The 27,999-nt window shown below is 40.7% G+C and overlaps 1 protein-coding gene across 1 annotated transcript in view; it reads right to left on the reverse strand.

Annotated features, from left to right (window-relative positions):
- Positions 1-495: 495 nt before the first annotated feature.
- Positions 496-27,999, reverse strand: part of LOC119721347 (centrosomal protein of 112 kDa-like) — a 40,228-nt gene continuing 12,724 nt past the window's right edge. Inside the window, exons 9-25 of the mRNA XM_038191381.1 lie at positions 27,297-27,396; positions 25,459-25,577; positions 23,327-23,470; positions 22,126-22,280; positions 20,997-21,126; positions 18,986-19,078; positions 17,395-17,534; positions 15,214-15,457; positions 12,860-13,042; positions 11,368-11,511; positions 9,968-10,054; positions 8,544-8,606; positions 7,944-7,996; positions 5,508-5,604; positions 4,723-4,812; positions 3,314-3,379; positions 496-684 (exon numbers count right to left, since the gene is read on the reverse strand). Of these exons, the coding sequence (XP_038047309.1) occupies positions 553-684; positions 3,314-3,379; positions 4,723-4,812; positions 5,508-5,604; positions 7,944-7,996; positions 8,544-8,606; positions 9,968-10,054; positions 11,368-11,511; positions 12,860-13,042; positions 15,214-15,457; positions 17,395-17,534; positions 18,986-19,078; positions 20,997-21,126; positions 22,126-22,280; positions 23,327-23,470; positions 25,459-25,577; positions 27,297-27,396 (2,040 nt within the window). The 3' untranslated portion in view covers positions 496-552. The remainder of the gene's footprint in view (positions 685-3,313; positions 3,380-4,722; positions 4,813-5,507; positions 5,605-7,943; positions 7,997-8,543; positions 8,607-9,967; positions 10,055-11,367; positions 11,512-12,859; positions 13,043-15,213; positions 15,458-17,394; positions 17,535-18,985; positions 19,079-20,996; positions 21,127-22,125; positions 22,281-23,326; positions 23,471-25,458; positions 25,578-27,296; positions 27,397-27,999) is intronic.

Here is a 27,999-nt window from a genome sequence, read left to right on the forward strand (position 1 = left end):
TCTTATTATGCATGGTAAGAATGCTATGTGTCTTGGTTGTTATCTACCAAAAAAATTGGATCATACTATCAATCCACTAGGGACAGAAATGCTTAAATATGAACTCGCCTCCATTTGCCAACTGCGCTGGGGAATCAAATCACCAATTTTAAAATGTCGATTTTTGTCAAGTGTACTTTTCAAAAATTCTACTTGGTATCGATTATGAAAGACCAGTCATCAGTCGTTATCAAGCATACAAGAGAAAACCAACCAACCATGGCATTGTCCATTTATTGGACTTTGACTAAAAAAACCTATTTGTAAATCAACCACACGTAACAATTGTTCACCAATGGCTGATTGTTCACAATGCATAATAAGAAAATTTATGCATTCAGGTTTGCTTGAATTTGTAAAAAGAGGAGAGTGGAGCATTTTTTTTGGGGACACCCTGTATTGCGAAGCTGCGCAACAGATTGGAGTCCTACGCATGCCGTAATCTACACATTTTCCCGTGAAATCGGCTGCTGTTCCGTCTCCTTTTGCCAGAACGCCTCACATTTCAGTTCCTCAATTCCTGGAAGGTGATCGCACATTAGAGGGATACTTCCTGTTCATATCGAGCTCTTCTTGTAGTACTATACTCGTCTGTTGTAGGGCGGTCACTTGAGACTTCAATGATTCAATAGTGTCTTCAAGCTCCTAATGAAAAGAAAAGAGAGCCAAACAAATAGAATCAAGCAAGTCTGCTATATGCTCTTAGTATGTTGAATTTGTTGTCTGATGTGTGACTGCCGACTAGACTGAATAAAGACAAGTAGACTGCTATCATTTGAGGCTTTGCATGGTGGGGTATCGGTATCGGTTCGGTTTGCGGTAACACCATGTGTTAATAACTACCGTACTGCTTAGAAGATATTAGTTCTGAAAAGAACTTGTCCTGCTTATTATCAACTTTGCTAAGTAGTTTTTTGTTCTGATAAGAACAGTCCTGCGGTAAGTTCTAAACGAACTTGTCTTTGGTCTCAACGTTTCGACTAGCCTGCTCTAGTCATCGTCAGGAGACTGTTCTTATCAGAACAAAAAACTACTTAGCAAAGTTGATAATAAGTAGGACAAGTTCTTTTCAGAACTAATATCTTCTAAGCACATAGTATTGTCTTGAACTGTGCAGCGAGGAACAGGAAAGGCGGTCTTAGGCAGTAAATGAACAAAAAGGTTTAATACCCTATTTTCATCTACAGCCGCGTTCACATTGGACTTAATTTTGTGGGAAGTTACCAAGAGTGACTGTTAAAATTCCATTGTGGTTATTCCACCGTACATCCGCACTATAACATTTTGCCCCACAGAAAGTCATTGGTTTTGTAAACTTTACCGTGGTCGTGGCAACAATACATTATACAAATATTGAATGCTTCGAGTGGTGTAGTAAAACTAGCCTCCCGAGGTTATCCATGGACCATTCTATTTTTCCCGAGGCGAAGCCAAGGGAAAATAGAATGGTCCATGGATCACCTCGGGAGGCTAGTTTTACTTCACCACGAGATAAAGCATTCAATATTTGTTTTATAACACTTCACCCACAGATTCTGCTTGGTTTTAATATTTTAAATTATTCAAATCTGAACACAGTTGAAATAACTTCAATTTCAATACAAAATTGGTGGAAAATGTATTTCTCTCTTCCAAACTACCCCTTCACGAAATGTTTGCATCCAAGTCTGCGGCGCGCTCTCTTTGGAACAATACGCTCTACGCGCAACGCGCACACCAGCATCCATTTGCACACAAATACCGCGCCGTGGAAATAGTACTTTGGTTGCAAATGGTATAGTACTTTGGTTGCTACAGGTATAGTACTTTTGGCCGTGCACAGAAAGATAGCAAAATTAAAAAGTAACATGTGACTCGTGCTCGACCAATCAAGACACAGAATCTGTGGGTGAGGTGTTATAACAGATAATATCGCACAACACAGCAAAAACACTGTGGAATCTCACGGATAGTACATGTACGTTTTCAGTGATTAAAACTAACAATGTGATTCTCCATGACCAGTTGGCCCTGTTACCATACCGCTGCAGACCATAAAACTTATGATTAACAGCTGACAACTGACAGTTTGGGAAATTTACCGGTTGTCCAAACTGGACTTAATTTGGTTAAGTTGACAACAGTCTATATTAGTTTTAACCGGAAAAAAAGTCCATTGCGAACACGGCTCAAATTATGCACTGCCTAATTTTGGGATTCCATACGTGACCTGCTCAGGCAAAATGTGGAGTGTCCCCCAAAACCTAGTTTTGATTTGATATGTTTTTTTTGTGGTATTTTTGAGGAGACAAGGTATCCAAGATTCTCACTATGAATTTTTGTTGGGAAAAAATATCACCAAAAGTGTAAAAACTGAAGAACGTTATCACTGCCGTTGGCTGTGCAATGTGTGTCATTTTTTCCAACGAAAGCCGTTATTCTCGAAATGAGGGCGGCGAAGTTCGGCGCGACACTGTTGAAGCTATTGTGCCATATCTTTGGAATAAATTAAGCTTCCGGTACAGAAATAAATTTGGTATCATTGGAAAGCCAATGACTTGCTCTTTAACGTGATGTATATAATTTGAAAAGTCAAAGATGAGGGTTATTCTTTATTATGCTATGGCGGGTCACTTAAAGCTATAGTCCATCATTTGCAGCCATCCGAAAAAGTAACTGACATATCATTGTTGAAAAACATACTTGGTTGAAAGATAGTAAGTGGACTAAACTCCCTGTGAAATTATTCTTTCTGGCAAGCTATCATTTTGAAGTAATCAACGAAAGAAGGCCTTTCCAACGGTGCGTCTTAAGACGCACCGTAGGAAAATTTAAATTAGTAGTTCGTTTTGTTATTCGGCACAGCGCGCGCAAGCATTGGCACGACGCACAGGAGCACGCAGTTGCTATAATTCGTCGGATCAGTGCGCGACATCGCGTATAGCTGCAATTCAGAACAATTCAAAACATGATTCAGCAACTTTTGATTTGAAATTGAGATCCTAGAATGCTGTTTTTCTCGGAATATACAGCTTAAGCTGAGCTGAAACTTCATCAGGTTAGTTGTTCAGTATCTTTCATTAGATTTTGAACACTTTTATTGCTTCAAACGAACAAAATGTACAAATTACAAATGATGGACTATACCTTTAAATGTATCGTGTTTTTCCGCTACGTATGATTTATCTCAGGTCATGCCAAACATCAATAGCATCAAAATTAACTGACAACGCACAGATGGAAAGGTTGCTATACATGTACATCATTCGCTATTTTGTCTGTTCAAGGTTCTTACCTGTCTAACACTCAGAGGCATAAACCCTCGCATTCTATTCTCGTTATCTTGCTTCAAGTGGGTCATCTGGTAATCAGAGCAATCAGAGAAAAAAACAAAAAAGTTGCATCAGTCAAAATACATCAAATTAGGTTGATGAAACTCACAGGGACGTAGTGGAGCTGATGAACACTAATTCCTTGCTGAAGATATGATGAAATTTGAGAACCCATATCAAACGAACATATTTATGCTATAATGGGGCAGATAGGGGAAATATTTAGGGGATTATTCACTTTGATGATAAAAGCATGGCATTTGGCACACAGTCAGAGTGTGTTAAGAAAAATATAGGGCCATTGCAGATTTATCCTTTAAAAAATATAGGTAGAATAAAACCAATTTCCATTTTTTTTTTTTAAATGGTTGCCATTGCTTGTTATTCTACCCCTATTGATTTTGGCAAAGGACAAATCTGCGATGGCCCTATAGCTAAATATCTTTCTCATGACATACTCCGACTGTGTGCCAAATTCCAAGCTTTTATCATTAAAGGAACAATCCATCAACTATCTGCCGTACTACTAGTGATTAGCATATATCTGCTCTTTAGGGACTGAGCTGCTACAGTGTTCAAATTTCAATGTTTGCTTTGCTGGGGTTGGGGCTGGGAGGTTGGAGGTCTGGAGGAGGTTTGGGGTTGGGCTTAGACGGTTTGGGGGTTGCCACAGGAGGGGGGGGGGGGGAAGTGGGGGGAAAGTGGGGGAGTTGAGCCTGGGGGGAGGAGGGGGGAGTTGAGTTGGGGAGGGGGGGGGGAGTTGAGTCGGGGGGGGGGGGGGGGGGGTGAGACGGGGAGGAGGGGAGGAGGAGTTGAGGTGGGGGTGGGGGAGGGGAGTTGAGGCAGGGCGAGGGAGGGGGAGTTGAGGCGGAGTGAGGGAGGGGGATTCGAGGAGTTGAGGGGGGAGTTGAGGCAGGGAGAGGGGGAATTGAGGCAGGGAGAGTTGAGGCGGGGGGGGGGGGGGGGGGGTGTGTGAGGCAGGGGGAGTTGAGGCGGGGGGGGGGTGTGTGAGGCAGGGGGAGTTGAGGCGGGGGGGGGAGTTGAGGCGGGGGGGGGGGGGGGGGTGAGGCAGGGGGAGGGGAGGGGGAGTTGAGGTGGGGAGGGGAGTTGAGGTGGGGGTGGGGGAGGGGAGTTGAGGCAGGGCGAGGGAGGGGGAGTTGAGGCAGGGTGAGGGAGGGGGATTTGAGGAGTTGAGAGGGGGAGTTGAGGCAGGGAGAGGGGGAGTTGAGGCAGGGGGGAGTTGAGGCGGGGGGGGGGTGGGGGGAGTTGAGGCTGGGGTTGGGGGTGCAGGGTGGGGAGGGGAGGGGGTTGAGTTGGATGGGGGAAGCAACCGCCTCCGCAGTCTCTGGTTCAAACCTCATGCTCCATATACCTGGTCTTGATGCTGGAAATCTTTCTGTTGTAAGTCTCTCTCCATCTGTCTTGCTCGGCTCCTCTGCTTATCCAGATCTTGGTGCAATGTCTAGTCAACAGAGGAAAAAACATTAATGTACTCAACTAAAAGTCAGTTAGAACAAGCACACATTTAGCCAGCTTGTGTATGCTCCAAATAGTTAGTTTCTAATGAATTAAATGTTAAGAAAGCACACTTTAGTATTGCAGTCAAAGAAGTTTTGTTATCGATTAATAATAATAATAATAATTTGGGGGCTAATAATCCTAACTCATAGCAGAAGCTGAATTGCGACGGACGCAGCTACAACATGCTCCAGCCGAAGGCATGTAAAGGCGCCTTAGGCAGCCATCATACGACCCATGTCCGACGACGGAGCACAGCCAGAGATCGAAAGTTTTGATTTTTGCGGAGGGAGGAAAACTGGAGAGCCCACAGAAAATTCCTTGTGGCACAACAAGAGAGATTCAACAAACAACTCTACTCACAAATGACCTGAGCCTGGAATCGAACCCGGGCCACAGTGATGAGAGGCACTACACCACCCATGCCACCCCATTAGTTGACCAACACAGATTCTAACCACTTGAACAAGATATTAACAAAATGGGGGATTGCCAACATTATGGCTAGATAGCTCAGTTGGTAGAGCTCCAGACTGGCTATCCGGAGGTCGCAGGTTCAAACCTTGCACCAGTCAATTTCTCTGTTCAACTTTAAAGCACTTTAATCATATACTCATACGTTAATCAATTTTGTCTGACCTTGAGGTAAGCAGCATGTTGTTTCTTAAGGAGTTCTTTCTCATCTTCTAGCTTTGCGATCGCATCCGTCATCTGTCTCTCTAAGTCATTCCTACAACTGTCAAAACACATGACGTACAGCAATAAACTAATACACTCACCACATTATAACAACTTAAAGGCATACATACGATTACTTGCATTTATCCCAAAAGTCACCTAACGAACTATTATCATAGGGCTCATTTGGATTGGAGATCGTACTGGTACTAAACAACCCGTGAAACTCTTCTGTCTGGCTTGCTGATATTAGAAGAAATAGAAAAAGCCTTGTGATTTCCCACGATCAGTCAATTGACGAATCGTTAGAAATAAAGTGTTCTATTGACAAAACTATGTCTCGCGATCAAAAGGTTGTGCATGGTTTTTCACTATTTTCTTGAATAGTGTAATATCCACTGAGCTGAAATTACAACATGTTAGGTTTTAAACCTTTTTCTTTGGATTTCGACTGTTTTTTTTTTTTAACATAGCAAATGATCCTATACGCCTTTAAGCGTTAAGGGATGTCAAAGACGCGAGATCTATTTCAGTGTTGTCAGGATTATCTTGGTCCAAATACTTGTAACTGTTGAAAAGAACTTTTTGCAGTTTAAATCCAAAACATCAACTATCGAGTCATGTTTTTCCTGAGTAAGAATGGCAAACAAATCTGTACAGGTACGTGTGCAAGAAAGATATCCAACTTCTTTTACATGTAATAACAGCATTACTTTCTAAAAAATAATATTGTTATATCGCACGCATGGATACTGTAATTTCACTGGTCTACATGGGCCATGTGTCAGGATGATAAAAATGCATGTCACACACCGATATCCATTCTTGAGTAGAGATCAGTGATATCGCTCATTGCGTACGTTTCGCGTGCGTGTGGAACCTGCCGGCGCACTAGCTTTACGTAATGAGAACTGCAACGTCAACTGCTCAGTCTCATGTCCGGCAGGACATCAAAACCTTCAATGTTATCAAAGGTTACATCGCAGTGATTTAATTTATTTCTCACACAGTTAAAGTTACAACCATTTATCTTATCCACCATTAGGCCAAAAAGAAAAATAAGTCGGTCTTTGGTCAGCGCGCGCGTCGATTTTAATCATGCGCGTCGATCTTTTTTTTCTCCAAAATGTTCCGCGGTAGCTCCAACAGCGCCCTCTATTTCCGCACCTCCTCATTTTTTTTTTACCAAAGAGCACCAAGGAATGGGAAATTGCACCAAGGCAAATGATCGAAAGCACCCGAGGCAAATTATGGAGAACACCAATGTACATGAGGACACCAAAAATGCAAAATAGTACCCCACCTTGTCTGTACAATCCAAGCTGGAAGAAAAAAAGAAAAAGAAAAAAAAGCCACGTGGCCGCGTCAATTCCGGAACTTTGGTCTGACCAGAGACCGAATATTTTTTTTTGTGGCCTTATTGGTGCTCAAGGTGCTACATCATTGGGCCAATGAAACATTCCAAATACCATCTCAGCTCCCTGGGGAGTACACAGCTCGATGCTGTTACTTTGGCGCAAAACAGCTAAAATCAATCACAATGACCATCTCTGCCCTCACAGGTACCCATTTACTTCTGGGTGGGGAGCAGCAAGGAGTGACAACGTGCCTTGCCCAAGGACACAAGCACCACATCCCGAGGCTGGACTCGAACCCACAACCTGCAGAATTTAGACCTGCAGACCATGAGTTCAATGCTCCAGACCAGGAGCCCACTGATGTTGTGCATCAGGTCGGGTTGACCAGGCCAAACCGACCCAAAACATTAAGACATAAACCAAATCTGAACCGAAATCAATCTGAACACCCAAATCCGACTCAACCCGACAAAAATTTAAGGAAAACCAACCTGATCGAACCGACCCGAAACCCCCCACTCAAATAGACCAGTATTTCACAAACACTGTGTCAGCTTTTTGTGCCTGAGCTTACCCGTGTCGCGTGTATTTTTGGTGGAAATCGTTGTCTCTCAGTAAAGAATCGTATCGTACGGTGCGGTGAACACTCCTAACATGACCTACCGGTGGGCCTACATGTTATAGACTGCGTGTGAAAGACCACAAACCACATGCACAATCACACGGTGGGTTGACACTGCAGTACACATGTAGTACCGGGCACAGTGTCTCTGCAGTAATATTGCACCACGTGATTTTCCAAACTGTTTTAGAATTTTTTCGGGTTTCTCACAAGATGGCTTAACCGACCCGACCCCAAAATTGCAGACGCATAACCGAAACCGGCCCAACCCAACTGAAATGATGGAAAAACTTACCCAATCTGAAACGAAGTTGGTTTCAGGCCGGTTTGGTTTCGATTTTGGGTCAGGTTTGCACAACATTAGGGCCCACTGCACTTGACTCTAAGAATGAAAACTTTGTTATTCTGTAAGCTCACCTACTAGACTCCTGTCGCAATGTCTCTATTGTATCGTTTAACTGCCTGTTATTCTGTGCAGAAAAGGAAGAAAATCACATCGCTTGAATGAAACAGGTTGACAAGTTTGCTGCAGATCTATTTCAGGAAATTGTTAACATTAGAACCTTAGGCAACTTTAAGTAGCAAAACCCAGCAAAACACAGCCATTTTCTGATGTTCAATTTTCTTGGTATACCATTAATTCACAAAACATTCCATTCAAAATTGTTGTATTCATTGATCCAAAAAATCTGTTCACAAGACTGTTTGAACTCATCTTAAAGCCATCTTAAAAAAAAAGACAATTGTGGCACTCATAATCAATCAAAAATTTCTTTGCAATTTGGGTCCGAGTGACCACTGATAAAAATAGCTGAAAACAGCTGAAAAAGGTGTAAAAAAAAGCTGAACTTTGAAAATCTCCTATACTTTTGTACACAACAAGTGAGGGGAAAAAGCTGAAATACAAAACAAAAAAAGCTGAAATCAGCTTTAAAGCTGAGATTTCACACCCCTGTTCCATGTGGTTTGTAAATTTCAAAACTATTTGCAAAAATTCCTAGATCCATCTTAGCTTACCTCAGCAGTCTTGGTCAGTCGTTCATTGTAATCTTTCTCTATGTCTTTCAGTCTTGAGTTGGTCTGAAATGAATTTTAGACGAAAACACAAAGCACAGTTTGCAATTTGAATTGGTACATGCACAGCAGGACATCAGTCATTTTTATGACTGTTGATCGTATTTGTTTGGGAAAAAAGTACGTGCTCTGTCACATTTTGTAATATAGGTGAATTCCAAGATAGTGAAAGAATTTGACACTCTGTATGACAACTCGCAATTTACAAATATTGACTGCTTCCAGTGGTATAGTAAAACTTGCCTCCTGAGGTGATCCATGCTCCGTGGATCACCGAGGGAGGCTAGTTTATAGCTGAACCACATATTAAAGTGGTCAATCTTTGTTTAATAATACCTCACCCACATATTCTGCCTGATTTTTAGAGATTTAAGAGCTTGATTTTAAGTCACGCATGCGCAATAGTTTCCCCCATTTTTCGGGGGAGATTTCCGGAATAGGCCAGGACAATGAAGACATTGTTACTGACGGTTCGTGGATGATATTGGTTGGTCGTGATAACGCCCTCTCCTGGCGGGCGGTGGGTTATCACGTATCAAACCATAGCAAGGTCTAGCCCCTAGACTAAGTTGAGGTGGCAGAAATACAGCGAACAGATAAACTCAAGTTCTAAGAACTAGATAAAGTAACCAATTTCATGCAAACTGCCTAATACTGAAACACTTGTAAAACAAATCCAAGAGAGGTTGACCTATGGGCTCCGTGCGCCAAAAAAAGAGGGCACGTTTTTACCTCTTTTGAGATCTCCGTGGACGGGACACAACAGCGTGCGCGTACTGTACTGGTTTGCGTGCGAAGTACGCACGACTTCCTGAATGTGCAAAAGCTATAGCCACCCGGTCATCCCATGAGCGTCAGGCGTCGTCGGCGTGCGAATACATTCGAATTCAACTGGTCTCCCAGACTAATCCCCGACTCCAATAACTTTGGATACATTCGAAATACGCAGTGGATGGATCGGGAACCAGTTTAGGTCACCCCCAACTCTCCTTTTCTGGACGTTGATGGGGTACTTGTGCACGGAGCAGATATTGACAATGTGGTTATTTTGGCAAAAAAGATAACCACACGGGGGTAAACTGCAGGCAAAATTAATCCTTACAATTTTCTTTAAAATACTGCTGAAAGTATGACAGAATAAAAATATATGTTTATATAGTTTATATAATATAACATAGGCTACCAAATTACAATATAGGTTTAATGAGTTTCACTGTGAAGCCTGTCCTCTTCTTTCACTATGATGAGTAACAATGAAAATATAAATGAAATAACGAAATTCGAAATAAAACTTTTGCACAGGTATTGCAAAATTACACCAATTTCTTGTCATTAGCCTTAAAAAGGGGGCAAGGATTTCTACTTACTTTTTGTAACATTTGTTCTATTTCAGCACTGTGGTCTCTTTGTAATCTTAATCGCTGCTGTTCCATCTCCGACTTCAGTGTGGAAACCTTCCATAAAATAAGTTGCACATATTATCTAATTGAAATGGAAGCAGAGAAGACGGCACATACAGGCTATCTTCGCCACTGGAGATTTGGTTTAAGATGTCCATAATTGGCAGTCTGTAATATCTCTTATATTCCGTCCAAAAGTTGCCCAATGCACCAACACAAAACACTTGCTAAAGTGCGAAGCCAGCATAAATGGAATGATTGAGTGAAAGAGCTCTTAGCAGAAACTTGCGACACCGTCTCGGTGTCTTTATCAACACCGTCTCGATGTCTTTATCAACAACTCATAGCAGAAATTTGCGACGGCGTCTCTGGGCCCTTATCAACACCATCTTGATGTCTTTATCAACAACTCGTTGCAGAAACTTGTGACACTGTCTCGGTGTCTTTATCAACACCGTCTCGGTGTCTTTATGAACAACTCGTAGCAGAAACTTGCGACACAATCTTGGTGACTTTAACAACTATTCGGTATACAAGGCTGCACTTCAAAAGGTCTGGATTCTTGTCCATCACGCTGATCAACTGGGAACAAAGGATGTTTAACGGTTTGTGTGCTACCATGTCACCATGCTCTCTGAACACACAGTTCAGCAGTTCAGACAGACCTCGGACATATGGTGGAAATCTGCAGGCACAACCCCAAGATTAATAGAGATGGAGGATTCGAGCTGGCCCACGTGTACGACCGCCTCCTGTTGAGCGACCTAGTCATGGTCACGTGACAGGTCACGTGAGGGCCTCATTAGTAACGCCAGTTGATACAGACACTGAGACGGTGTTGCAAGCTCCTGCTACGGGGTTACGAGCTCTTTCACTCAAGTCCCAAAAAGTACCTTTCCATTAATTTGATTCAATAATGAAACTGGAAACAAACTTTCATGTTCCAGATCCAATAGGTTAAAAACTCCAAGACCAAACTACTCAGAGTTTGTGGTTGCCAATTGCATCAGGATACAACATGGTATTGTTTAATGGGACTAGCCTCAATCATCACAGAACTGGCAGTTTATGCACTAGTGTTGATTGCCCAACATACGGCCATAGTGGCCTCCCCTCCAGTAACAACCTAAGAGTTCCATGTACATTCAAAAGGGCAGCGAACAGGGCCGTCTCAGTGTCTGGTCCCCGATGCTGGAATTCCTTATCACACACCAGCCGCAACATCAGTTCTCTTGACAACTTTAAGGGTATATTGAAAACTGATCTGTTCTCTCCACATAATCTGTAACTTTGTCTCCTGGGGTTGCCCTTAGCTGCGCGCTGTAGCTTGCGAAAATGTGCGCTAGTTCAAGTTCAAGTTTACTTACTGCTGTCTCACTTTCCCGTTGCGCTCTCTGCTTCTCTTCTTCTCTGAGCAGCCCTAGTTCCACTAGCTGCTGTTTTCGTAGGGACTCACTCTGCATATTGGCCTCCCTCAGCTCACGAACTTGCTGTTCAAGCCCTCTTATCATCTTGAAATAAAAAAAGACAAATTCATTGAAATAAACATTTATTTGAGCCAGCCGAGACATCAGGAGCTTCTTTAGAGCTATCTTAATCATACTGAATATTCGACCATCGACCGAATATTCGAACAGGTTTTTGCCAGTTTTAAGAATATTGGAGAAGAAAAAACGCTACGCATGTGAACACACGACTGTGATGTTATTTTAATCGTAAAGTTGGAGTTTGTTATTGTCAGATGCAACTTTTTTGGTTGACAGTAACTTTTTTATCGACGCCTATTCATTGGTGCCATTCTTTAAAATGGATAAAGTCCCTTGACAGTTATGCAGGAGGCCTACTTCCTGCAAAACACTCCAGTTGCCCATAATATCCATCGCCACGTGGACATTTTAACAGGTGCGCTTTGTATGCAACTTTTGACCAATGAGGAAGGCAGCTGCAGCTGGCACGTGTAAAACGGATTGGCGAGTTTTGAATATTCAAAATAATTCAGACAAGTTTTGAATAATTGAATACTAAATTATTCGAAAATGGACAGCCCTTGCTTCTTTTGCCTTGTCAAAAGACCCATTTCTGGTCTGGAGTGCTGAATGGTAACACATAGCAACCGATGAAAATGCTAAGAAGTAAATTTTGTCAAGCTACATAGAACAAGACAAGGTGAGTTCAGTAAACTGGTCCTTGAGTACACAAAATCTTATTCAATTGATTCAGCATGGTTATTCACTGAAACGAAACGTCAAGAAGATGGCAATTCTTTCCGAAAGCTGTCAGTTTGGTCACCTACAAAGGTTGAATAGATAATACGGATAAAGGGTTGATTTTTTTTTGGGGGGGGGGGGCGGGATTTGCCAGTAATGATAGGCCCAAGAAATGTGGGTCAGCCCATGCAGGTTAATCAAATGTATTCTATTTCTTAACACTTTCTGCTATGCCACTCAAACTGACCTCACAATTAAAGGCATAGGATCATTTGCATTTATCCCAATTATGATCCAAAAGCTTACTTGGATTAATACTAAACACCCTGTGACATTATTCCATCTGGCTTGCTGTCATTTATAAAAAAACTCAAGAAATGTGGATAATTTCCGACAAACAGTCAATTGACTTTATTTTGGAATACAGAGTGCTAAGGACGAAATCATGTTTGGTTATCCAAAGGTTGTGCATGGCTTTCACTAGAATATTCACTGGGCTGAAACTTCAACAGGTTAGGTTTGGAACATTCTTCTTTGAATCTTGTCTGGAGTTATTAATGGACAAGAACAAAACACATGAACAGCAAAGAATCCTATATGCCTTTCAGACGTAGTGATTACGACATCATGAAAATTCCTCTGTAATGCCTACCGCTGTATCCCTGTCTTGCCGTTGTAAACTCTGCTTATGTTCTTCATCTACCCTGCCCTGTAGCCTGTCTGTGGTGACTGCCAGGATGCGTTCGTGTTCCTGCTGCATCGATTCCCGTTCCATCTGCTGTTGCTGGACTAGCTGGGTTACCTTCTCAATGTGTGATGTCTCCTGATCAGAAAGCTGCAAAGGCAAATTTTTTATTTCACTTTTGATTTCTTTTTCAAAAACAAAACATTGATAAAATTCCAAAAGAACTGGAGCCAATTTCATGACCCTGCTTAACAGTACCTATCGTACTATATGGAACAGAATCCTGGACAACAAAGAAAGGAGACGAGAACAGGCTAAAGGTTAAATTCAACTGACTGAATTTTTGGAAATAAAGGGCACAATGCTCAAAATTGTGTTTCGTGATTAAAACGTTGCGCATGGTTTTTTACTGTTTTCTCGAAAGGTGTTATATCCACTGAGCTAAAACTTTAATAGATTAGGTTTTGGATTTTGAGTGGTGTTATAATTGGAACATACAAAATACAGCAGAGCAAATGATCCTATATGACTTGAAGTATTCAAATATGAACCCACTGACAGTAAGGCCAATCAAAAACAAAATAGTCGGTCTCTGGTCAGCGCGCGTTGATTTTAATCATGCGCATCAATCTGTTTTTTTCAAATTTTCTGCGGTAGCTACAACAGCGCCCTCTATTGCCGCACCATCTCAAATTTTTGTACCAAGGAGCACCAAGGAATGGGGAAATTGCACAAAGGCAAATTATGGAGGGCACCAAGGCAAATGATGGGGGACACCAATGTACATGTATATGAGGACACAAAAAGCAAAATAGTATCCACCTGGTCTGTACAATCCCAGCTTGAAAACAAGTCAGGTGTGTTTACAAACACAAATGCCCCGCAACGGTGACAGTTCCCATGACATAACACCACTCTTTTAACATCAACTTACATGTACCTTGGTCACATGGAACATTCATTGACAGCATTAGTGTCTTCTGTAGGTTTTATATGAATGAATCCCTAATCCCTATAATCTCAGAATAAATACATGATTTCTATTGTTTTAGCCACTGTGAACTTGACCGTTGACCTTTTGGCCCCAAATTCAATAGGCTTCTTAGGATTACCAAGAACAATCCACAAACCAAATTTGAAGTTCACATGTTAAGTATTTCTCAAGTTATCGCGCTGACAAGATTTCTATTGTTTTAGCCACTGTGAACTTGACCCTTGACCTTTTGGCCCCAAATGCAATAGGCTTCTTAGGATTGCCAAGAACAATCCACAAACCAAATTTGAAGTTCATATGTTAATTATTTCTCAAGTTATCCCGCTGACAAGATTTCTATTGTTTTAGCCACTGTGAACTTGACCTTAGGCCTTTTGGCCCCAAATGCAAAAGGCTTCTTAGGATTGCCAAAAAAAATCCACAAACCAAATTTGAAGTTCACATGTAAAGTATTTCTCAAGTTATCGCGCTGACATGATTTCTATTGTTTTAGCCACTGTGAACTTGACCTTTGGCCTTTTGGCCCCAAATGCAAAAGGCTTCTTAGGATTACCAAGAACAATCCACAAACCAAATTTGAAGTTCATATGTTAATTATTTCTCAAGTTATTGCGCTGACAAGATTTCTATTGTTTTAGCCACTGTGAACTTGACCTTTGGCCTTTTGGCCCCAAATGCAAAAGGCTTCTTAGGATTACCAAGAACAATCCACAAACCAAATTTGAAGTTCATATGTTAAGTATTTCTCAAGTTATCGCGCTGACAAGATTTCTATTGTTTTAGCCACTGTGAACTTGACCTTTGGCCTTTTGGCCCCAAATGCAAAAGGCTTCTTAGGATTACCAAGAACAATCCACAAACCAAATTTGAAGTTCATATGTTAAGTATTTCTCAAGTTATCGCGCTGACAAGATTTGTATTGTTTTAGCCACTGTGAACTTGACCTTTGGCCTTTTGGCCCCAAATGCAAAAGGCTTCTTAGGATTACCAAGAACAATCCACAAACCAAATTTGAAGTTCATATGTTAAGTATTTCTCAAGTTATCGCGCTGACAAGATTTGTCCGGACACACACACACCCACCCACCACACACACACACACCACCCACCCACCCACCCACCCACCCACCCACGGAAGGACGAGGCGGAAACAGTATGCCCCTTCGGCTTCGCCGCGGGGCATAATAAAAGCAAAAAAACAAAAACAAAAAAAACCGCGTCGCCGCATCAATTCCTGAACTTTGGTCTGACCAGAGACCGACAATTTTTTTATTTGGCCTAACCTTAAGTAACCACTTTAGACACACTGCCTAAAAAACTTGTGTACCTGCTTCTCAAATCGTTTCCTCTCTTGTTCCAGCTGTCTTGCATACTCTCTAGTCTGCGTCTGCCTGAGTTCCTTGGACTGGAGGAGGTCGGCTTCTACTTTCTGCATCTGTGCCTTCATGTCGTCAAACATCCTGCTGGAGTTATGCTCTACTTGCTGCTTGAACTCCTCCAGGGCCTTCTCCGCTTTCTGCGACTGCATCTTCCGCAGTTCAGCAAATTTCTCTAATTGTTCATCCTTGTCCCTAAACCAAAGAAAGAGTTCCAAATTTTTTCATTGGATTCTGCAAGATGCATCAAAATGATAAAGGTACAGTCCATCATATGTATACTATGTGCATTATGTTCATTTGAAGCAACAAAAGTGCTCAAAATCAAAAAAATCTAAACAACTAATCTGATGAAATTTCAGCTCAGTGAATGCTGTATATTCAGAGCAAACAATATTCTAGGATCTCAATTTCAAATCAAAAGTTGCTGAGTCATGCTTGCAGGCATGCAACTGGGAACTTAGGAAAAAACGAGGAAATTCCGAATCACACAAGACTTTGTACAGTGTTTTTCAATTTGTAATGGCATTCATGAGAAGTAAAAAACGAGGAAATCAGCGGATCCGAGGAAAAGTTTCATGCCTGTGTTTGGAATTGGCCCTGAAATCAGCGTTCGAGACACGTTCTCACTGAGCCGATTGCAGCTACGCGATGTCGGGCACTGAACCGACGAATTATAGCAACCACGCACACGTGTGCGTAATGTCAACACTTGCGCGCGCCTCGCCGAATAAAAAAAAACGAACTACTATCTGAATTTTTCAACGATGCATCTTTAGACGCATCGTTGGAAAGGCCTTCTGTCACTGATTTCTTCAAAACGACACTAAGAAAGAATAATTTCCCAGGGAGTTTAGTCCCATAATCATCTTTAAACCAAGTATGCTTTTCAACAATAATTACGTCAGTTACTTTTTGGATAGCTGCAAATGATGGACTGTACTTTTAACCGAAAACAAGACTAGGCAGACCAATGTGGTCTAAGGGTTCTAGGAAGTCATCTGAAACAAACTGTTGGGCAAAGGTGAGGGTAGCACGTCTAATTTACAAGGGGGAGTCAGTCAGTCAGTCAGTCAGTAAGATTAATACAAAGAGGACACTTGACTAATCCTCTGGGACCATTATTAAAGGGTCAGTATTTCAAAATTATAAACTAGACTACTATCAGTATGGCTACTGCTCAACCCTCACAGATACTTCAAATTCCGCTGAGGGTGGGGGGTTATTGGATGAATTTTGAAGGATCAAGGACAGTTCTGCCCAGTTGCTACCACTTTGCATGGGGCCAGGTGTCACTTGAAGGTCAAGTTTATAGGAAGAAAGTGCCATTGGGTTACATTACATTGGAGGATTTGGTGGATTGACCCTAACAATCCCCATCCAGTCAAACTCCAACACCAGGGTTTGTTGGAATCTGTTAGAATACTGTACAAGTGAACTGATCATGCTTTACATGGGGATAGGCATACCACCAATATTCAGAGTCCTACAGTTTTTGTGTACAGTTTACCATAATGATGTTGGAATTTGCAGGAGTGAGGAAGGTTCATAGTAAACACGGTAAATCACTCTAGGGGTTTAGAGTTAAGGATGGTTCCTAGCAAAATGGAGGACCACTGATTTCAAAAACAAACGAATGAAAAACAAAACAAAACAAAAAACCCTTTTTGCAAGTTCGTCTGTATCATGGCACGAGCTGCTCACAGAATGCATCATCTTTGGGCATGTGGGTACAAAGAAACACCAGCAGTCTCTTGGGTTAACGTCTAAAATCTCAAACAAATTCTCACTAATACATGTAGATCCCTCTCAAACAACATCACTGCCTACAGTTTGCCACATGCATTGGCATTTTGGAAGTCCAATTTTCGTGACGCATCGGCTGTGCCGTATTTCAAAGAAGTTTTGAGCAACATGCGTTCATGTTTAGAACATTTTGCACACTGCACGTAAACGCACCTGATGGCGTTGAATACGCAGTTGTAATTTTCCTACGAAGATGGCTGTCTATGAGAGGGGTCTATTCCATGTGGTAATCTTTGAATTGATTACAGTTGTCTAAATGTCTAAAGTAAAACAAAATTTACAGTACTATCTTAAGAGTTGTGCCACGTTATAAATTTGATCAATACCTGATTGTCTGTTGGAGTTTCAGGATCTTGTTGTGATTGTCTTGTCTTTCTCCTTCCAGCTCGGACCTCAAGCTCATTATCTGCTTCTCGTGAAGATTTTCCTGATGCAGCTTGTCCTGTTTAAGCATGGACTCCAGATCCTTAGCAATGACAAATAACATAAAAAAAACATTTAAACCATATAAATAACAAAAAAAAGCTCTTTCTGTTGAATGCTCTTCTTCTGGTACATGCCCCAGAAATCGCCACAGAAGGCTGATTTACTATATCACTTGAGGCAGTCAATATTTGTATATTATAACACCTCACCAACAGATTCTGTGTCTTGATTGGCCGAGAGCGAATAACATGGTATTTTAGCTATCTTTCAGTGAATGGCCAAAAGTACTATACACGTAGCAACCAAAGTAGTATACCATTAGCAACCAAAGTACTATACCACTGGCGCCATACTTTTGTGCAAATGCATGCTGGTGTGTGCATTGACCTTAGCGCGTATTGCTCCCAAGAGAGCGCGCCACAGAGTTTGGTTCAACCATTTTGTGAAGGGGTGGGTTTGGAAAAGAGAAATACATTTCCCACCAATTTTGTAGTGACACTGAAGTTTATTTTAACTATGTTCAGATTTAAATTATTTTGAATATTTTAACCAAGCAGAATTTGTGAGTGAAGTGTTATAAACCAAATATTGAATGCTTTATCTCTTGGTGATCCAAGGAGCATTTTATATTTCCTTGGCTTCGCCTAGGGGAAATAGAATATCCATGATCAAATAGAAAGGCTCGTTTCACTACACTATCCGAAGCATTCAATATTTGTATATATTATTCGACTAGGATATCACGACTATTAATTCTATCTTGCATCTGTTGCAGTCTGGTAAACATTGGGAGAGAGGCTAGTTGACTATTTTACTAAAAGCAGTCAATATTCATATGTAGCTCAACTAGGATGCAGTATTTTCTTACTCTGAGTTCTTGCCGTTGCTGGCTGGTAAACAGTAGAGGGGGCCAGTTAATATTGTACTACCTGAAACAGCAATTGTTGACTGCTGTAACGTGTGATATGACGTTTTTAACACCCGAGGGTCGCACAGCACCCGAGGCGAAGGAGGTTAAAAACGGCATATCCCACGTCACAGCGGTCAAAAATTGTTTTGTTATATCGTGCCAATAAGTCAAAAAGATAAAAGGTTGTAACGTACTGTGTGAGAAATAAATTAAATCACTGAGATGTAACCTTTGATAACTGAAGGTTTTGAGCGTTTGACGTTGCAGTTCTCAATGCGCAAAGCTAGCGCGCCGGCAGGTTCCACACATGTGCGCAATGAATGCAGTGCGATATCACCCTCAGTGAACGACACGCATTTTTATTGACCAGACACGTGCCTGTCCTAGACCAATGAAATCACAGTATCCAAGCACACGATATAACAATATAAGTTCTTACCCTGAGTTTTCACTGTATGTGGTGTTCACCATCCACAACTGCTGCAGGCTACTAAACATTGGAGAGGGGACTAGTTTTCTATACCACTCAAAAGCAGTCAATATTTTGTGTATTGTTCAACAAGGATAATGTTAGTTCTTACCCTTAGTTCACGCTGTCTTCGGTGTTCGCTATCTTGCAACTGTTGCTTCAAGTCCTGTATGTGTTGCTCCAGCTCACGAATTGTATCTACAGACTAATTCCATAAGAAAAATGGGGGGAAAAAAAGAAAAAGGAAAACAAATCAGAACCAAAATTATGGTGTTTCCAAAAGTGTTATGGAAAAGCCAACTACAGATTGTAGTATGGAAGGCATGAGTTCTAAAAATGCAATTCCTTAATATTGTAACACAAGATAGATTCATTTAAAGCTCAGTCCATCATTTGCAGCAATCCAAAAAGTGACTGACGTAGTTATTGTTGAAAAGTATACTTGGTTTAAAGATAATAATGGGACTAAACTCCATGTGAAATTATTCTTCCTGGCAAGCTGTCATTTTGAAGAAGACAATGAATAAGGCCTTTCCAGCGATGCGTCTAAAGACGCATCGATGGAAATTTCCTTTAGTAGTTCGTTTTTTTTTATTTGGTGAAACGCGCACAAGCGTGGACACGACGCACATGCTCGCGCAGTTTCTTCAATTCGTCGGTTCAGTGCGCGGCATCGCGTAGCTGCAATCGGCTCAGTGAGAATGTGTCTCGTACGCTGAATTTAGGCCCAATTCAAAACATGACACAGCAACTTTTGATTTGAAATCAAGATCCTAGAATATTGTTTTCTTGGAATATACAGCATTCACTGAGCTAAAATTTCATCAGGTTAGTTGTTAAGCACCCTTCTTCAGATTTTCAGCACTTTTCTTGCTTCAAACGAACATAATGCACAAATTACAAATGATTGACTGTAATTATTTTAAAGCTGAACAAAGAAATTGACTGGAGCGCATTTTGAACTCTACCAACTCAGCTATCCAGACAAAGACACTGCAAAGAACAAAGACGTTTACAAAAGGGGGAACTGCCAAAAATAGGGCTGGATAGCTCAATTGTAAAGCACACGAATGACAATCTGGAGGTCGCAGGTTCAAACCCTGCTCCAATCAATTCTTTGATTAACTTGAAAATAAATGTGCAAACAGTCGTCCATTAAAGGTAAGAGTACATCATTTGTCATTTGTGAATTTTTTTTCATTTGAAGCAACAAAAGCGCTCAAAATCTAAAGACGGGTGCTTAACAAATAACCTGATAAACTTGCAGCTCAGTGAATTCTGTATACTCTGAGAAAAACAAAATTGTAGGATTTTGATTTCAATTCAAAAGTTGGCGAGTTATGTTTTGCATTGCGCCCGATATCAGCGTCCGGGACACGTTCTACTTCAATATATTGCAGCTTCGCAATGTCACGCAATGCATCGACGAATTATAGCAAGCACGCGTGCGTGTGCATTGTGTTAACACTTGTGCACACCCATTCAGGGCTTAGCCAAATTAAAAACGAACTACTAAGGCCAAAAAAAAAAAGTCTCCGGTTTCTGGTATGGAGCTTGTCCAAAAAGTGGTGCGGCGACGCGGCTTTTTTTTTTTTTAACCTGACTTTTTTCCTTCAAATGTCGACTGATGACTGCAAATGGTGCCCGACTAAACTTAGTGCAAATATATGGGAGTCCAGAGAGGCCACATAAAGCTTATTCTCGATCATAACCCCATCTAAAAACACGTTAAAATTGTGCAGCAGCAGGATTCCAGTCAAACCAGTGAGTTTGGCGGTTTTGAGACATCATCTTTCATTGAAAAAAAACCTTTTTCACTTTGCCGACGCGCATGGCTACAGCGACGCGCGCGCATACCAGAAACCGGAGACTTTTTTTTTTTGGCCTAACGGAAATTTCCAAAAACGCATCTTTGGAAATGACCTTCTGTTATTATTTTCTTCAGAATGACATTATGCCAGAAAGAATAATTTCACAGGGAGATTTGTGCCATTACTATCTTTCAACCAAGTATGCTTTTCGACGATAATTTCATCAGTTACTTTTTGGATAGCTGAAAATGATCTACTCTACCTCCAAATGCTTGGAAAATGCAACAGACAATCAGAAAACTGTAGCCATACCTTGGCAAGAGACAAGCTGTGTTCTGTTTTCATGAACTCAATGCTGGCGTCTGTTTTGTTTCTCATGGATCTCATTTCCATCTCCTGGTCATCTCTGGCTTGTTCAGCTGCCTTCTCAACCTCAGCATACCTTTGTGGCAGTAAATACACAGAAATTGGTCAATTGTTGGTCCATTATCTCCGACATGTATGTCTTTTGAAGGACTTATAGGATCATTGGCATTTATTCCAAAAGCAACATACCAAATTATTGTCAAAAAGCTTACTTGGATTAAAGATCGTACTGGTACTATCCCCCCCCCCCCCCCCCCTTCCCGGGCAAACATTCCATCTGGCTTGCTGTCATTTTATTAGAAGAAATCAAGACAGGTAGGTGATTTCCAATGATCAGTCAACTGACAGATTTTTTGGAATAAAGAGTGATATCAATGAACTTGTGTTTTTGTTTAAGGTTGTGATGATTTTTCACTGTTTACTCGAAAAGTGTAATATCCAAGCCAAAACTTAAACAGGTAAAGTTTTTTAACATTCTTCTTTGGATTTTGAGTGCATTAAAAGCCACTGATCTAATATATAATAGGCCTTTAATATCACAAAAAATATACAGGGGCAGATGTACGAGTACACCCTAAAACAATAAAATTATTCAATAAGACTGATTCACGATACAGTGTGCTCCTTTTCACATTTACCTCCTTCATACACCATCCTGTTGTGAATCATTTATCCTCCATTGTTTACAAATGTAGGTGCCAAAAAGTAAAAAAAAAAGCAAACAAGAAAATTACTCTGCCCTGTGCAAAAAGAGTACTCTTTGGCAGGCATTTGTCAACTGTTTTCCTATAATGACCAGCAAAAATGGCCTCTCTACGATAACCTTATGGAGGGCATGGTATCATGAAATGCCCTTATTCCTTTACACTTTAGGTTTATGGCTTCTGACTAGCGCCCCCTGAACAAAATGTAGAACGGCCAATAGAGGGATTGATAGCTCAGTTGGTACAGCAATGGAACGGCAATCTGAAGGTCGTAGGTTCAAACTCTGCTCCAGTCAATTTCTTTGTTCCACTTTTAAATTAGTACTTTACACTTGATACTTGTCTAGGAATCTGATTCCTTGTTTTATTACCTGGTCCTGATATTTTCAAGCTCAGCACTCAGTAGCATGTTTCTCCTCTCCAACTCGGCTTTCTCTCGTCCCTGTTCAGCCTGGGCTCTGTTGTGCTTCTCCGATTCCTGGCTTATTTGCGTTATCCTGGCCTCTAGGTCTCTGATAACTTCAGCCTGTAACATTCAGTTATCACGAAAAGCGACTTGAATCATTAAGTTAGATTTGGTACAGTAGTTAACACTTTCGTTGCCCTCCACCTGTATGGCCTGGGTTCGATTCCCTCCTACAGTCAGCAGGTGGATTTGGTTTTCAGTTCCTACCTGATTATATGGTTTTCCCCAGAACAATTCTTCTTGAGTTTTTCTCCAACCTCTCAAACTGTAAATTCTTCGTTATGTTCTCTCTGCAGGTTTCTGCAGGTTTGCGAGCTACCGTGCTATGAGCAGTTTTGAGCAAGTCTTTGTTCAATACCAGAAACTAAATGCATGTAAGAATAAAGTGTAAGCCTGCAAGCCAGCTATTACATACATGACATGAAGTAGAAATTTATAATTAGAAATCAAAAAAATATATATTTTTCACATTTTAAGGACTTCAGTGTTAATGAGTATTTGACTGAAGTGAAGTCAAGTCTTCTGCTCTAAGTTACTCGAGTCCATTCAAGTCATTGGCAGGTAAGATGCCAGTCCAGTCGAGTAACTGAAAAGTGTACGTGATTGACAAAAGTATGTGACTCATGTTCAGTCTACAAATTGGCCTTTATTGATTCAAGTCAAGTCACTGAAACTTGTGACTCAAGTTGAGTCAACCCAGTTGCTTCTAATGACGACCAGTCGAATCACCTAAAATTGTGACTCAGGTCGAGTCAGGACATTGCCTGTGATGATTTGAGTCAAATTGAGTCACCAAAAAAGTGACTCAAACAAAGTCACCAAAAAAGTGACTCAAACTGAGTCAAGTCATTTGCTTGAAGAGACTCTAGACAAATGCAGGCTTGCACTTGGGAATTTAGAAAAAACGAGGAAATTCCAAACCACACAAGACTTTGTACAGTATTTTTCAGTTTGTAATGTCATTCATGAGAAGTAAAAGACGAGGAAATCAGCGGATGCAAGGAAACTTTGCACGCCTGCAAATGGAGTCACTAAAAATTGTGAATTAAGTATGACCAGTCGAGTATTGACTCTATTATCTCAATTAAGCCTTGGTAAAAGCCTACATGCTGGTCGACCTGCTCGCTGTACTCGGTCTCCATCTTGTGCAGTCTAACGTTGGTATCGTCTAAGATTTCTTGTATTGCTTTGGTGTGCTGTTTCTGCATTTCAAACTTCTCCTGCTCGAACTCGGCAGTCTTTTCATGGAGCTGAAACAAAAGCATTGTGAGAAATATGCAGCTCAGGTCTTTTTGTGACATTGGAAAATGTTTTGTTACATTTTGACATATTTATAAACAGCACAGTTTCCCCCAAACAAACAGCTGAGAAAACATAAACCAATCCTTTCCTACAACCGGAAATTCAAACAAACTTTCTGTAGTTTTACTCCATGAAATTAAGAGATTTCTTAGAATTGCATTGAGCTTTAGATGTAGTTGATTGACTAATGATGACACTACATGTAAGCAAAGAAATTAACTATAGCGGGGTTTGAACCTGCGACCTCCAGATTACCGTTCCGGCGCTCTACCAACTGAGTTATCTAGCCCTATCTTGGTGGTTCCCCAATAAGCCATTTGTGAGTAACCTATACCCTTTGGGATTTACATTTGAAAAACGTCTGGTACAATGACTTGCTCAGAATGCTTGGCACATTTTAACTGTGAATTCTCCAGACCAAAGACACTGTTGCTAATCACATGATTCGGGGCAAGCTCTTGCATAGTTACGTAAGAGACGCTCAGCACCAATACATCGTTCACAATGGGTGAGAATGGCACAAAGACACCAGACCATGCCGGAGCTGGGGGTTGCTAGCATAAGGCTTGCCCCGAATCACGTGATATAGTAACAGTCTCTTTGGTCGGGAGAATGCTAGGTTAAAACGTGCAAAGCATTGTATTAAGTCAGCGTTCCAGATTTTATTCAAATTTAACACGCAAATGGCTTATTATCAATGTCTAAATAGATAGTGGCCTGTTCTTAATTCACTTGATGATCATTGTTGAAGAAATGTGAGTTTACTGTTTCATTTAATATGAAGGACTACAATGTACAACTTCATAAAAGGGTTCTAATAATGACCGAGAAATGGTACCTTAGTGACATTCAAATAGACTTTACAAACAAAAGCCTTACCATAACCCTATTTGTAAATATTCCCACCCCTCCTAACTCCGTGCATAGTATTGGCTTATTGTTTTAGTTTTTTTACTTGACAGTGTTCTGTCTCCTCCCCAGACTGACTCCCATACTTGCATGCTCCCCTCATACAATCATTATTCAGTCTTTTTCTGTATAATAATACTGCTGTTAACCATGCTCATCTAGTTGTCCTCCTGTCATCGTCTATACAGGGTGGCCCTAAATACGGAATGCCGTACTTCCCCTACCCTGAGACTCCAACAACCTATACCAATGCATGGGGAATTCTGTTAAAAGAAATACGATACCAAGATCACCTGATTCGGTCTAGCAGCTTTTGTTCTAGAGCCTATTTTGTAAAACAAAGTCAGGAATCATTTTGTCCAAAAATATGTTTAATACTAAACCGCGCCTGCGAATTTGACTTATTGGATAGAGGGATTAATTGTCATGTAATAATACCCACATTAAAAGATGTGTGCTTCACAAAATAGGCTCTGCAGCAAAAACTACTGGACCGAATCGGGAGCTCTTGGTATCATATTTCTTCGAAAAAGGTTCTCCATCCATTGGTACAGGTGGCTTGAGTCTCAAGACTATGCCGTTCCCGTTTTTTTTGGGCCACCCTGTATTGTACATAGCCATTTTGTCTGTAATTCATCTGATATTTGTTTAGTATGTCTAGTTTTGTTTTATTTATACTGTATATTTTTGTTGGTATTTGTACCGTTGAGGTCAAATAAATAATAACAACTAATAACAATATTTTTTTAATTATACTACTCTCGACCTATGGAATCGTTTTAAGCAACTTGCGAAGGTGAAATTTGTTCTAGAAATGGTAGTTAAAACCTTAAGGGTGACACTAACATGTCTCCCTAAATGACAAATGCTTCCCTAATGTAAAATAAGTTTACTAGAAAGTGTCTACCTAGAAGAAGTTACCATATTGTCGTAATAATGCACATCACATGACAGGCTGTCAACCAATCGCAAAAGAGAAACTTCTAAAAGTATGTATCAACACTTTCGTCAACAGGTTTGAGCCTACCTTTGTTTCGTATTCATTCTGAGTTGACTGGTCGCTGTGTTCTACCATTTTCTTGAGCTCTGCAATTTGCTGGTCCCTGCTGTCACGTATCATAGCTGATTCTTTCACCAGGGTTTGAACTACAGAGACAAATAAATAGAAAAATATTAGGAATCAATGCTTAAAATTGTTATTTCTACAATATTCACAGCATATGGAATTCTCTATTTTCATTTTGCAATAGTGCAACGCAGCACTTCAATAACCATTTGACTTGACCAGGACACACAGTGCCACTCTTTACCAGTATACAAATAATGAATGTTTGTGAGTGCAATGGTAAGAATAATTTCATGAGGTGACAGATGAAATGTTCCATAGCCGAGTGGAATGGAACATTTCATCTGTCACCGAATGAAATTATTCTTTCTATTGCACGAACGTGAAACATTCATTATTTGTTTTATATAACACCTGGATGAATCCTCGTCATCTGATTAGTTGACTTTTAATAGCCAATTTATTCAAGTTAAAAATTGTTTACAAGTTTGACAAGTTCAGAGTTATCATATTTAATTTATGCAAACTGCTCAACAGGTTGAGAACTATCATATTTAATTTATCTCAATTTAAAACTTTTCCTTAAGTTTAGAACTTTAATAAACAATTCAATAAGTCCAGAATTTTTATTGCCAATTTAAACACCACAGCGCCACCTTCGGCAACATGTGCAGTGACAGTGCAATGGTACTTCTAATCACAGTGCAATAGTACTTCCATTGCAATGTGCGCTGCGCGCCACGCGCGCCGTGCATTGGTAGGAATAATTCAATGACATGTGATCAACGGTCCATCAATCAGATGACGGGGATTTATTCAGGTGTTGTATAATATGGACTATGTGCGCCAATAAGAGAGGATGCGTTTTTACCACTTTTGAGAGGCCCTTGGACGGGACGCCGCGTGTACGTACTGTACTGGTTCGCGCGAGACGTAGGGGTTTGCACTGTTTGCCATGTTCGCGCGCGAAAGAAGGGGTTTGCCCCGGTGTTTCTGGCAGTAGCTGCAATATGCGCCGCAGCACCTTGTAAACCCTTATACATAAGGTGCTAGATAATGGGTCTCATATTTCTCATCAACTTCATTTACCTGTCTTTAATAATAGACATAATTTCCAGCACCTAAAATACCTATTGCTGGTAGATACGTGCGCTTTATACGACTCCAGTATTCAGTACGCAAGACCTAATTTATCCTGAATGTGCACAAAGCTACATGTATGCACATGAGCGTCAGTTGTCGTTGGCTCACGAATACGTTCAAATTTAACTTGCGATGCTCTCCCAGACTAATCCCCGCCCCCAATAACTTTGGATCATTCAAAATACCCAGTGGATTGTCCGGGAACCAGTCTAGGTCTCCCCAACTCTCCTTTTCTAGCCGTTGAAGGGGTACTTGTGCACGGAGCCCATAGGTTCTTTAACCCTAACCTCACCTAAAGCTACAAAATACTACTGGTAGTAAACTGCAGTATGCAGTACTTCAGCATATAAGTGGGCACAGCACCTATGGTATTTATTTGGCATTTGGTACCTGCATGCATAATTTAATACTCAGTTCTAGATATGTAGTAGACTTATCAACGGTAACAAATATCAATAAATCTGAAAATCGAAGCAAAATCACACCCATTTGGTTTCTGCATTTTTCTCCACTGCATCCCGTGCCCAGTTCTGTCTCATTTTGCCAGAATGCCTCACATATAAGGAAAACCTTCTTCACAAATACTGGGACAACCATTTACCAACTGCAATGCTCAAGTTCAATCGCAAACAGGTTAATTCCTCAGATGATCTTACCTTTTCTCTCTAGTTTCCTGATCGTTGTATCCATTTCTTTGCTCTTGCTTCGGTAGTGGTTCTTCATGTCCTCCATCTCAGAGTTCTTGCGATCAAGAATCTAAATTTAACAGAAATTAACAATTAAATTTTCCCCCTAGTTCCGTCAAACTTTTATGAAACCTCTTTTAGACCCATTTCCATAGAAGCCTTTCTCCTGTCCACAACGAATTTTGGAAAAACAAAGATGCGAAGCCACCGGATTTACTACACAATCACTATATATTAATAAAGTTGGTACATGTAGTCTGTATTTCCGTTACTAAATAAATGAGCATCCCCGAAAGTTATACACCATTGGAAAGCTCGCCTTTTCTGCAAAATATAGAAGAGCAAATATATCACTACTTATAGGCATATAGGATCATTTGCATTTATCCCAAAAGTAACCTAGCGAATTATTATCAAAAGTATACATGGAATAAAGATCGTACTGGTACTAAACACCCCGTGAAATTATTTTGTATGGCTTGCTGTCATTTTGAAGAAAACAACCAATGCAGGTGATTTACAATGATCAATCAAATGACTGCTCGTTGCAAATAAAAATTATATTAAAAAAATGGTGAATCGTGATCAAAAGGTTGTGCATGGTTTTTCAATTTTTTTCTCTCTCTAAAAGTGTAGTATCTACTGCGTTGAAACTTCGACGGGTTAGGTTTTG

This window comes from Patiria miniata, unplaced genomic scaffold, assembly GCF_015706575.1.
Source record: "Patiria miniata isolate m_02_andy unplaced genomic scaffold, ASM1570657v1 HiC_scaffold_13, whole genome shotgun sequence".
In the NCBI taxonomy this organism is placed as follows: Eukaryota; Metazoa; Echinodermata; class Asteroidea; order Valvatida; family Asterinidae; genus Patiria; species Patiria miniata.